The sequence below is a fragment of the Anguilla anguilla genome, chromosome 11 (genome assembly GCF_013347855.1).
Source record: "Anguilla anguilla isolate fAngAng1 chromosome 11, fAngAng1.pri, whole genome shotgun sequence".
NCBI classification, from domain to species: Eukaryota; Metazoa; Chordata; class Actinopteri; order Anguilliformes; family Anguillidae; genus Anguilla; species Anguilla anguilla.
Window position 1 is genome coordinate 8,107,438 of NC_049211.1, and position 12,055 is coordinate 8,119,492.

At 40.5% G+C, this 12,055-nt stretch overlaps 1 protein-coding gene across 2 annotated transcripts; it reads right to left on the reverse strand.

Moving 5' to 3' along the window:
- Positions 1–7,126: 7,126 nt before the first annotated feature.
- ubiad1 (UbiA prenyltransferase domain containing 1) lies at positions 7,127–11,498 on the reverse strand. 2 transcript variants are annotated; one of them, XM_035383532.1, is made up of 3 exons: positions 11,308–11,498; positions 10,018–10,636; positions 7,127–9,734 (listed from the first exon to the last, which is right to left on the reverse strand). In XM_035383532.1, exons 2-3 carry the CDS (start codon positions 10,571–10,573, stop codon positions 9,247–9,249), a joined length of 1,044 nt encoding a protein of 347 aa, XP_035239423.1. In that variant the 5' UTR covers positions 10,574–10,636; positions 11,308–11,498; the 3' UTR covers positions 7,127–9,246. The 2 variants fall into 2 exon arrangements, with proteins under 2 accessions (XP_035239423.1, XP_035239422.1); XM_035383531.1 differs by having other exon boundaries at positions 11,216–11,496.
- Between the last annotated feature and the right edge of the window lie 557 nt (positions 11,499–12,055).

Below are 12,055 nucleotides of genomic sequence, written 5' to 3' on the forward strand. Positions count from 1 at the left end.
ACTACAAAAAAAAATTATTTCCATTGTCGCTGAATGCACCCAGGTCAGTGAAACCAGGCTCCATATATATTTTTTTTTTTCATCGCATAGAAAAAGCAATGCATTGGCTCATTTTGTCTCTTCATTTAAAGGAGCCCCCATCTGTAATTACCACATTGACAAGAGCCTTCCCGATTAGGCAATAACAAACAACCAGCGACATTGTTTCCACTGTCTCGTAAATACTGTTTTTCTTATTATCTGACTCTCCTTCATTCCTCAGATCTTAGCGCGCTTTGATCATTTTCAAATTTAACTGTCTGAAGCAGCACTTTTGTGGCAGAGCTGCTTTCTTTCCCCGTCAAAGAAATTAATGGGTTTCTGTTATTGTTGCTTTGTTCGTAACAGGAACAATATGGCTGGCAAGAGAGAAAAATATAGCCTAGGCCTTTGTTATACTTATTTATAATGGCACAATTGTACATAAAACCAAGCTCTACAGCAGGTTCACATTTTCAAGTACACAGGAACTACCATACATATTGAAAGTTGTAAATTGGAAAGAAATACTGTAACATCACTGTTGTTGCATCAGCATTTTCCCTGTATTGTACATTACACATACCAATTACTCAGGCCTACTCTCCAGCACAATATTCAGTTAGTAAGGACTTATTTATCTGTACAGAAAAAATTTCTTGCTGGAATGGACATGCATCTTTGCTTTGCCAGTTGACAATGTTCTGCACAGTCACAAGGAAGCAAATGATTAATGCCATCAAACGATTATAGCTTCAAGAATTCACAAGTCCAAGAGACATGAACTACTGTATTTGTGTTCCAGGGTTTCTTTGCAAATCATATTTCATTACTTCTCCCACTTTTATTTCCATTTTTGTCAGTTTCAAATATTTAAAAAAAACCTTAGTGGAAGCAGAAATGATATGTGTAGGCTTGCTTTCACATTTTTTCCCTCACTTAAACTAATTACTTTACTGGCATTGTCTGTGTTCCATCAGTTAACGATACTACTGTCTTCTATAATGAGCTCCTTTGTATCCATGACTGAAGATAACCGAAGATAGTCTTGACAGAAAGTCCTGACAGCACATTTAGCTTCTTCTTCCTTGGTTACAGCGCCTTCGGTTAGTATTACGGTAGTCTAATTTAAGATTCACACAAGCCTATATATTTCCAGTGTATGCATGGGCAGAATCACATAGCTGTAAATGTATGAGTTTTTTAAAATTTATTATACAGGCCCACCATGGCCTCACTGGAGAGACATATCCAGAGCAGGTTCTGTGATGAACAGAATGTAGTTAATAGTGATTGCTGGGGGGGGGGGGGGGGGGGGACTTTGACTATTCCAATGAAGTTTCAGCGCCATTTCCAAAACAGTGACAAAAGGACAGTAAAAGAAGACAAATTAGCATAAGTGGACCACTGCCCATTCACCGACTCAAGACTATATTTACATTTAAAGTTAAACATTTTCTTCCAGCTCTTCCAGTCTACCACTTCAGTTCCTGCTCCTCCCCTCCCCCCCCCCCCCCCCCCCCCCCCCCCCCCCCCCCCCGCCCTGAAAATAAACACAACCACGTCAACACTTATAAACACGAACTGGACGGAAAACCCAGAGCGTATTCCCAGTGTGCACGCTGCACCCGAGCAGAGAAGTTTTACACTAACTGAACAAAGCAAGAAAGCTGGGTGGCAGCCACTGCGCGCGTCTACAAGTGATTTAATGAGTTTGCATGCAAAGAAGAAGAAGTACTCATCTAAAAAGGCAGCCATGCAAATAGCCATCAGAGGAACTACTAAAATGTAATTCCGGCTTCAGCACCAGACATGAGCAAATAAGCTTACCAAACACTGTATTTGCATGTATTTTCACCAGTCACTGTGTAAAGCCAAAAAGACCAGTTCTTCCAACGAATAAAGTGAAGTAATTAAGTAGTGATATAAACGGAACTGAAACTGAATTAAAGCATCAGTTTTTTACGGAATCGTTCAACCTAGATGCAAGGGTCTTTTTCACTGGAAAACTGGAGATCGGTCAGAAACCATCAGCTGGAGTATTGTGCAATGGATAAATATTTCTCTGCAACTACAGTAGCCTAGATACTAACGTACGAGACTACCCTGTCCTGTTTTGTTGTGCTTATATCCGTAATGACACGGATAACACAGTGCCTCTTTTGTAAGAAAGCATGTATAAGAAGCAATGTGACTTTCTTTTCCCACATTCTGTGTCCAGATTTTCCAAGATAAAATACCATGAATAAACGTGTCAGGATCAGATTACATGATTGCATGTTTTCAAGCGGAGTCATGCATGCAAACTTAACATACATACACGCATAACACTAACCGTTTCAGCAGTGCGTGGCTCCGCTTTTATCAATAATGCTTACTATGCCATTTAAAGATGCTCCAAGCTAATACATTCCTGAATTTTTATAGCCGAAGTAAAGTTGGTACACTTTTTTTTTTGCTGTTATATACATCAGAAGGGGAGGTAAAAGCAAAACTAGTCCACTTCTCACACCCACACTCGTGACAACCTGGGTAAACAGAATCATGCACGAAACCATGCAGACCCACGGCGCACCTGTACAAAGTGTCATGAGTGAAACTTGGCTAACTATATAGCTAGCTATGGTGTGTCCTCACCTCTGTAACGTTATTTGTTGTCCTCCGTGTGTCCATACATCTGTATCGGTGGTACGCGCTAAGTAGGTTAACTAAAGTAGGCGAAACGCTAACATGTTAGGGTTAGCTAAAGAAACGTTAGGCAATAAAGCTGTGCTTAAAAATCTTGTGCCGTTTGAAGTGGTGATTTTGGGAGATGCACCTGCGCATGCGTCCTACTAAACGAAGCACCACCTGCGCATGCGTCCCACAGGTCGTCCATGAGTGAGTGAGTGAGTGACCACAATTTGCCATGCATAGGCCACGGCGGCAGTTCCTGCGCGTCGTGGGAAAAACTATCAATGAACGCATTTTCAATCAGAACCATTTTGGAACTTTGATGAAAAGCGTAGGCCTACACAAATCATTCATACAGACAAGGCAAACATGTTCACTGTTTAACAAAATATAACGTGTGTACTTATATTCTCCTGATAAACTGATGTTGTTTCTAGTACGACAATCTGAACATAGAACTTCACCCCCTTTTGAATTTGTTTACCATTTGTAAGTGGAAGATCTATGTATGATAGCTGCGCCTAGCTGTGATCTGTTGCTTTATTCTTCAACGTAGAGCACCAATAATCGCAATGTTTCATAACGAACGTGGGATTTGCTAATGTTAGTTCGCTTCCAAAATAATGAATAAATAAATACGTGCTATTATTTTATTCCCCTTTGGGAGAAACACCTATTTCGCGAGCTATTTTTTTATTTTTTTAATTAACGTTAGTTTACAGCCACTAGAGTAACAACAGTAATGTAGCTAGCCAGCACTGGCATACCTTTTTCATAATCTAGCTATCACAATCTTGACATCACAGAGCAGACGGTTATTTATGTATATAGCAAACGATAACTAACCGATTTAGCCACATTATGAGCTGTGCTTGAGTAACTAGATGGCGTTATGTGCTTGAGCAGTAGCTAGCAAGTCCAGCATAGTCAACGTTCCCCAGGTGTTAAGCAAAACGCGAATAAGTAGCTAGCTATTTACAAATCGTTAATGCATTGATTTCACGACAGTAAAAAAAATATTGCCGTCTGGCTAATTTGCCTGACAGCAGCATTTGCGCACTGTAGCAACAAAAATACCAAGCTAATCAGTGAGCCACCACATTTTGTTTAGCTAGCTATCATAAGTAGCAGACTATTTGCGCTAGTCTATATTACAGCTACACAAACCGCTTTATGTCACGATCGCACCAAGCTTGTAAAATATTTTGTTTATATATATATCAAAGTTAACTGAATATAACTAACCTTATTAGGAAGATCCTTAATGTACCCGGACTTTTAATTCCATGCCGGTGATCATAACATTATATCAGCTTTCTCTGCCGAGGCGCTCTCAGGCGGAAGTTATTGGTCAATGTGTATGAAGAAGCACTTGGCTACTAGCTAGCTACCAAGCAAGCTAGCTAACGAACGTGTACTCCCTCCACTAGTGAGTCACATGTATTTTCAAGTCATTTCTTCTTTTTCAAAGACATACAATATTAATTTTTAAAAACATAATCAATGTGCGTTAGTTACACACATTCCAAGCACGTGTATCAAAAAGGCAATATAGGCATTTGTACGTCATGACGTTAGTGTAGCTGCACGCACTTTCTACAATTACGCGTTCTCCAAAATTCAGAACATTATCACTTGAAAGATTTGCTCACATTTTTCCACGGGCGTATTTAGGTTCGACAAACGACATAAACATTTGCGTGTTTGAACCATTCTTCGGGCAGCTAGTTTCGCTTAGATATGGCATTTATGCAGACCAGTTTTATGGAACAATTGCATTTGATTTAAGCAAAGTATAGCTGTATATAGGTGGATGTGTACTGATGAGAGAGGTTTGAGGTTTTATGAACCTCACAATGGACAGCTACAATGAATGATCAGGCATTACCTTGTTTGTAACAATCAAAACATTTTGCTCTCCGCAACTAAGCACAATGATCGAATCATTGAGTCCACTGATAACACATGATGAAGCCTCATTTCTCCATCACTACTGATTTCAGGTCAAGATAACACCTTCAAGCTTGTTTCTTTTTATGGCACAACAATAAATTCAGATTGATGGTAAACGCTTCCCTGCCATTCAAATATTGATAATTTATTATTTTCTACTTCATGAGAGTAGGTAGACATTCTGAAATGTATTAATTGCCCAGCACTGATTAAATGTGACTTGACTGTATTCATTAGAATGTTAAAAAAATTTCATTTTCTGTTCACATTGATATAAATGGCTTACTGGTGGGCATACTGCAAAACAACCGAGAGCAATCTTACTTTAAATCAGTGACTCCTAGTGTTAGTCCAAAGCAACAGCACTTATAATTTCCCCCGTGTTCCAAATCCCAACTGTTGGCCCTTCCATCTCAGCAACAAGGGAAACATACTGCACTCACATGGTCTGAAACCAGGTACAACTTTTCCCAATGTCCAATCAGATAGCTAAGTTGCTGCAGTTACTGGACCATATGAATTTGCAACTGGTGCAGGCAAATCGCAGACACCGGACCCAGCAGTCATCAGTAGTGTGCCATGAAGCATGGCTACCGTATCAACTGAGACATTTCAAATACAATTTCTTTCCCATTGCTGCCTGTGGCAAATGTTGGGTGATATACACCAGGGGTGCTCAACAAGGGCAGTTTCAGTATTTTTGTGCCAACTTCTGCTCTTATTTATTTAATAAGCTCAATCATATCTTGATATGACATTTTGACATTTGTATAAGCACCAGCTACAGCCACAGACAAGTGTATCCTAAAGGTTCTACTGTGCAGGTGTGAACAGGGCGTATAAAGCTGTAAGAAAAACAAAACTAAGCTAACAGGTTTGAAAAAAAAAAAAGAAAACAGCATGCAGACCGGCCCTCAAGGAACAGATTTGTCACCGCTGTTTTACACACTTTAGTGATGACATCTATGACACTAAAAGTGAAAAAAAGTGAGTTTTTACCATAGGGATCTTTCACTCATTTAAATGCATGTACTAATGGTTTGATTATCACAACATTTTTCATAAACACTGAGATTAATGAGCTCTCTGACTAGCTCTTCATTGATTAAAGCAGAATATTGAAGATTGGAATTCTAAAAATGGGTGTGAATCTGTCCTTCACGTTTTGTTATTTCCACTTGGATAGGCTACCTTTTGAATGGCTAGAGCAAGCATGTAAACGAGTGTGCATTTTAATCAATCATGAGTGGATGGCGGGTGTGACGTCATAGCCTGTTGTAGCCTATGCATGGACCGTAGAAAAAAAATACATTATATTACCGTGCATCGCCGATAGTTGGTTCGCGGCAATGTTTGCAGGCTTACGTCCAAAGATCAAGAACTGGTTATTATTTCGACATCCAACAAGAGGTGTCGAAAGACGCCAATACCTAACCAAACAACTGATCAAATCACTGCGATCGAGTCGCGCTGCAACGCACGGCCATTTTCAGTTATTATTAGCTAGTTCCATCTTGCTACATGTGTCAAAGCCAAGGTATATTTTTGGTAGGTAACAGTGCATGTGGACAGCTCTTAAATTCATTCACGAGTGCTGGTCGATCTATTTTAATCTAGCAGGGGTCCAGCACAGCACGTCAACGCATCAGCTATACAGAAATTGATTTGAATTCAGCTGCCTAGATCACATGAGCCAGATAGCCTGCAATCAGTGAATATTTAATGTTTGCTCATAGAAACAGACAATATTTCGCTCAATATCTATGAAGCTAGCTTGCTTCAATTCCAACCGGAGCACACACGTTTGCATCGGAGATATTAAAGCAATTAACCTTTGGACACTGGACTGTTAGTAGTAGGGCCGTTGTACCTGCGGTTAAAACCAATGTTTTGGAAGTTTTGGAAAATGTCATAGAAACGACATGCTCTTGGCGACTTGCGAACTACTTATTCAATTTCATCGTGATCTCTGGTCATTTTAGAAGCATGGCTACATCTGAACATATACAAATGTGACAATTTGCTTCATTGTTCCGATACATTAACTTGTAGGATAGCGCCTTCTGCTGACATAAAACATAGATTTACAGTGCACGTATAGTTTCAAGACTCACCATATGATAAAACGAATATATCCAAGGTATCACTGCACAACAGAATGCATTATTTGTCGCAGTGATTCTCAAACCAGTCCTGGGCCCCCTTTCTATGTTGCTTCCGTTGCATCTGATCTATTGATCAATTAAGGTTCTTGAAAACGTGTATATATTCTTTCATGTCTTCTCATTTGAAACACGTTTAGCCCTTTCAATCACTTAAATGTTAAACAAATGCACTTTAAATCCCTGCTCGACAATTTGTGAAACATGTTACAACAGATAAGAATAACTCTAACCTTATAAGATTTGGTTACGTGGATTAAAAAAGAGCACAATCAGAATGGGCGTAAAAATGTATTTGTGTAAAAAAATTAATAAATACATTGCCGATTTAACCGTTTATTTCCTACTTCCACCATGAAACTGTTTATGAAATAATGAATGAAAACAAAGCAGACATAAAATGCATTTGAGAGCCTCTTGCATTTGTAAACCAACACAAAAAAGCTTGTAATTTCTAGCAGCTTTCACAAGTGATGAGTAATGGCCACCAAAAGCATCACACAGCCTACAAATAATTGCGCAGCAATAGGCACTATATGGCACCTGAATCAGAATTATTCTGGCCAGTGAGTTTTGCTTAGCACAGTAAATGGAGGCTCTCCTGGATAAGCTTGACAACTAACTTTATTGTTTTGTTTTGTTTTTTTTGTTTTGTTTTTTTTTTTGTTTTTGAGGGGGGTGCTGATAGATCAGTTGGTGCAATGAAAGAAGAAAAAAAAGCTATAAAATTCGATGCTGTTCAAGAAAACAAAATGGCGTATTATAAATTTTTCTGTATTCCCCATCAAATAAATCTGAAATGAACAAAGGGAAAATCAAGTGTTACAATTCAGTATAAAAAACATCGGTTCAACTTTAGAAAAACACAACTCTGGCTCACTATATATAAATTACCCATGTAGAGAGACTGACAGATCAAACAGCCTACATGTAGGCTAATTATTGGCAATTTTGAATTTTCAAGTCTTGCAAATGTTTTTAGACAGATTACCGCATCACAAAACTGAACAAAACTTCCAGGGCAAAGGGGTAGCTGAAAAATTATCACCAACCAGCATGTAATCATCTGACTTTCTGCGTTTGGTACAATTTGACAGGTACACAAGTATTCCAAGGAATGTCAGAGTTTCATATTCTGTTCTCGGTTAATTTTGGGTCTTAAAAGTGTATTTTAATGTTATAGCAAGCAATCCCTTTACCTGCAGCTGAGAAAATGTTAGCTGCTGCTATACAACCTGAAGTACCTGTATTCAAATGCAATTACCCTCTGAAGTACATCTTATAAAATGTGATTGGGTAATTGCTCCATTTGACATTCTTCATTTTGTTCAATTTTGTAGATGCACATTTTTAAGGAATGTCCCAAAGGTTATTTTCTAACTGCAGGTCTATTTTGGGTCTCAAATTTGATCTTATTGCGAACCGCTCCCTTTGTATGCAACCACAGTAAATTATGCAAAAGCTACACAAAATGAAAGAACAAGATTGACCCACAGACTGGTGTTTCTGTAGTTAAACTAAATTTGAGCTAAACTGGTTTCCTCCATCGTGACAGGCCCTATATGTACAAGACTGAAGAAACAAGTGTTGTCAGATTTTCTGACTGTACGTATGACACGCTAAGGTCATAGGCCGCCAAAACACCAACCTAACTCAATTAAAATAACCATTACAATTTTTTTCCTTCAAATCCACAACAGTATGTAGATTTCAGGAAGGGCCCAAACACTGAACACGGTATGTCTAATAGTACTATGGCATGTGCTACCTTTTTGAGACAATGCATTTAAAAAATAAATTAGTTGCTTTTTAATCTTGTCAACAACTAGTAGCAATGACTGAAATGTTTGTGTGTTTAAAGATTCATAATACGTTTTGTGAAAGAACAGAGAGCATAGCCTTGTTAAAAAAATCTCAAGACCTGCAGTCTGTTAATCTAGTACTGAAAAGGGTTGTTAACACTTCTCATACACCACATTACATCTTGTATGTGCAATGTTAAAACAATAACAAACCCGGTGGTAAGCTATAACAAAATTGACAAACCTGGTGATATAATATAAACAAAATTGGTTAAACACCAGTAAAGGGTTTACATCTGTCCTGAAATACAATTTAAACAAAACAATAAATTAAAGCCGTTAAACCGCACAAATAAATCAGAATAAATACACCGATGCATGTAATCTAATCTACTCTGTACTACAGTGGTCCCCAACCTTGCTCCTGGAGATCTACTGTCCTGTAGGTTTTCACCCCAACCCTAAGAAAGCACACCTCATTCAACAGCTACAGATCTCCAAGAGATGCCGATTAGCAGAATCAGGTGTGCCAGATTTGGGTTGATATGAAAACCTACAGGACAGCATATCTCCAGGAACACAGTTGGGAACCGCTGCTGTACTAGAACGACGACAAAAAAAAAAAACCGAAGATGAATTCACAGGCGCGGCAAACTGCCTCGCGGTGACAATATTATCCCAAAGACGTAGAAGAGCCCCATCAGGAGGTTGAGTTTTGCGGTTTTCTGGGGGATTTTGGAGTAGCACTGGCTGCGGAACTGCTTCTCCAGCGGGAAAGCCATGGGGAGGGTGAGCAGGGGCAGGGCCATGCTGATGGTGTAGCGGGTGGCCAGGATGCAGAAGAGGACGTACGGGACGAAGAGCAGGAGGTTGAACAGCACGTAGGACAGCGTGGGCCCGATGAGGATGGCCAGGGTGACGATGCCCGCCTGCTTGTCCGAGTCCATGTCTCGCGTGTTGTTGCTGTGCAGGATGGCCTCGGTGTTCAGGGCCAGCGGGACGGCGTAGACCAGGGGCAGCACGGACAGGTGACCCACCTGCACCGCGTGGGCAAACATGACCGCGAGGGGGCCAAAGGTAATCAGGATCACCACGTCCCCCAGGGCAACATATTTCAGCCCAATACCTGCAAAGGGAAAAGGAAAAAGATGAACAGAATTAAAACGGGCAAGATTCTCACCGTGCCACTAGAGACCCTCATTTCACAAGTGGTCAAAACTTCCATTCTAAATACAAAGCTTGAACTAGAAACCAAAATTTACGTGGAGTCATAAATAACTACAGAGAGAACAAATATTAAGCGGAAACACGGCAGTTACAACTACTGCGACTCCACATTTGTGTATCAACAAGGCACTAGGGAAAGTTAGTAGTCGAAGAAGCACAACCATCCATCAGCAGAAATTCACCTCCGGTATAAAGGAAGGAGCTGGAGAGCCCCCCAAAGTAAATGAGGGCCAGGTGCTCCAACCTCAGTGCGGACAGGTAAAACAGAAGAGTCGCACACAAGCACCCGAGGGAGTAGAGCACAGCTCCAAACATGACAACATCCTGGGGCTCCAGGATCTGATCCACCAGTGTCCTATCATCGCTCTTCTTGTGGTCAATGCCCTTGGAGAAATCGTAGTAGGTGTTCACCAGGTTCCCGGCGCCATGAACCACCAGTACAGCCACAGCACACACCAACAGGATCACAAAGTCCACCGTCCCCTCTGACTTGTAGGCCAGCGCACTGCCCAGGGCCACAGGTGTCAGCGAGGCACTAAAACTCCACGGACGGAGGGCCAGGACATAGGCGGCACACTTGTGCTTCATGTCCATCGCTACTCTGGCAATTCCTGAGGATTTTTCGACGTGGTTCCTGTCCAAGCCATTCAGGCGGGCATCTTCTCTGCTTCCGTTGTGCCCGTTCGATCCAGCGAATATACAAGTCTCTGCACCGCCCGATTTCTGCCCCTCTGCCATCCTCCCGACGGGATGTGTTGGAGTACTACAAAGTGCTCCAGCCCAGGGGCAAGTAAGGGAAACCTGAGGAAGAAAATGCATTTAAACGAGTCAACTGATTAAGGTCCATTAGAAGTAGATAAGTGTATGCATTTAGTTCGGTGTGCGTATCCAAAACATGTGAATCCCTTAACGGTGAGTGTGGAACACTATTGCAACACAGCGAAGGGGTACTTCGGTACACTGCTGCTGCACTTCACAGCACAATACAGTGCTGTACAGAGTAGAACTTAAACTCTTAAGAAATGGGGGCGCTGATTAGCCCTGATCTACTGGCCGCAATATAGGCCACCAAGCAAGTTAGCTAACTTGAGTTGAAGTTTGCAAGCGATTGTCTTGGCAAGCTTTAAAGGTAGATGTATAGCTAAATTAGAGACCTTAGTTAATCATCTCAGCGAAAATGGAACCCAAAACTTCGTTAAAATCTTATCAAATACTCCTCTAACATTCAACATCAATATCGCATTCCTAGCAAACGCTGCATTAGCTGACAAACAAGCCAAGTGATTATCGGAGATTATCTCATCGGCTCAGTGTTAGCTAACTAGTTAGCAAGCTACCAAGGTAATGTCTAAACAAGGAACGCAAACATTCTAAACTTACCCACGCGTGAAATATTCTAAAAAGCCTCTCTAATGCACCGAGATATCATCCCTCTTGTCCTTGCATGACCCTTTTGTGACAACTTGACTTGCCTTGATATCACACAACCACCCAGTTACGTGTCAAATCAGACATCGCAAGCCACCATCTGAAAGCCGCCATTTTGTCCAACCCTTTTAAGTGTAACATGTTTAGTGTCCGAAGGAAACATGCTACCGATTCAAGTATATCCTCCCAATTACAAAATATACAGTGGTGCTCGCGTGTCAGACCACCCAGTCTGTGTTCTCGTTTTCCCTCGATGCCAAGATGCCTTTTCCAAACAGTTAGTTTTCGGGAAGTTTGCAAGTTTACGTTTTTTTTTACCTAATCGAACCCAGACTGTGGTATTGTACCATTTCACAACGTTGTCAAAGTCAACTACTGCAAAGTCAAATGTGCCAAACGCTCAGTACTCAGTTAAATGAATTCGTCACCGTACACTGTATTCAATTGTTAAGGTCTATTTTACACGAAGTGAGATATTCCCACATATGTAGAATTTACACTACAGTGCAATTGCATAATCGTTACAATCAATTAGGCAATTGCATGTAGAAATTAAGTCAGGACCAAGCAAGACTTCTAGTCTTAGAAGGTAAAGCAAAAATGTAACAATTTACATTTAAGTGTATTTGAATTCTTCTGACCATTGCACATAATGTGTCGTCTTTCTGTCACATTTTCAGTGATACATTTATTCAATGACCCACACAACCTCTGCTATAAAACAAACAAAAATGAGGTTTAAAAACTATTTCTAAAAACTATATTCAAATAGCTTCAGTAATCTAAAATGGA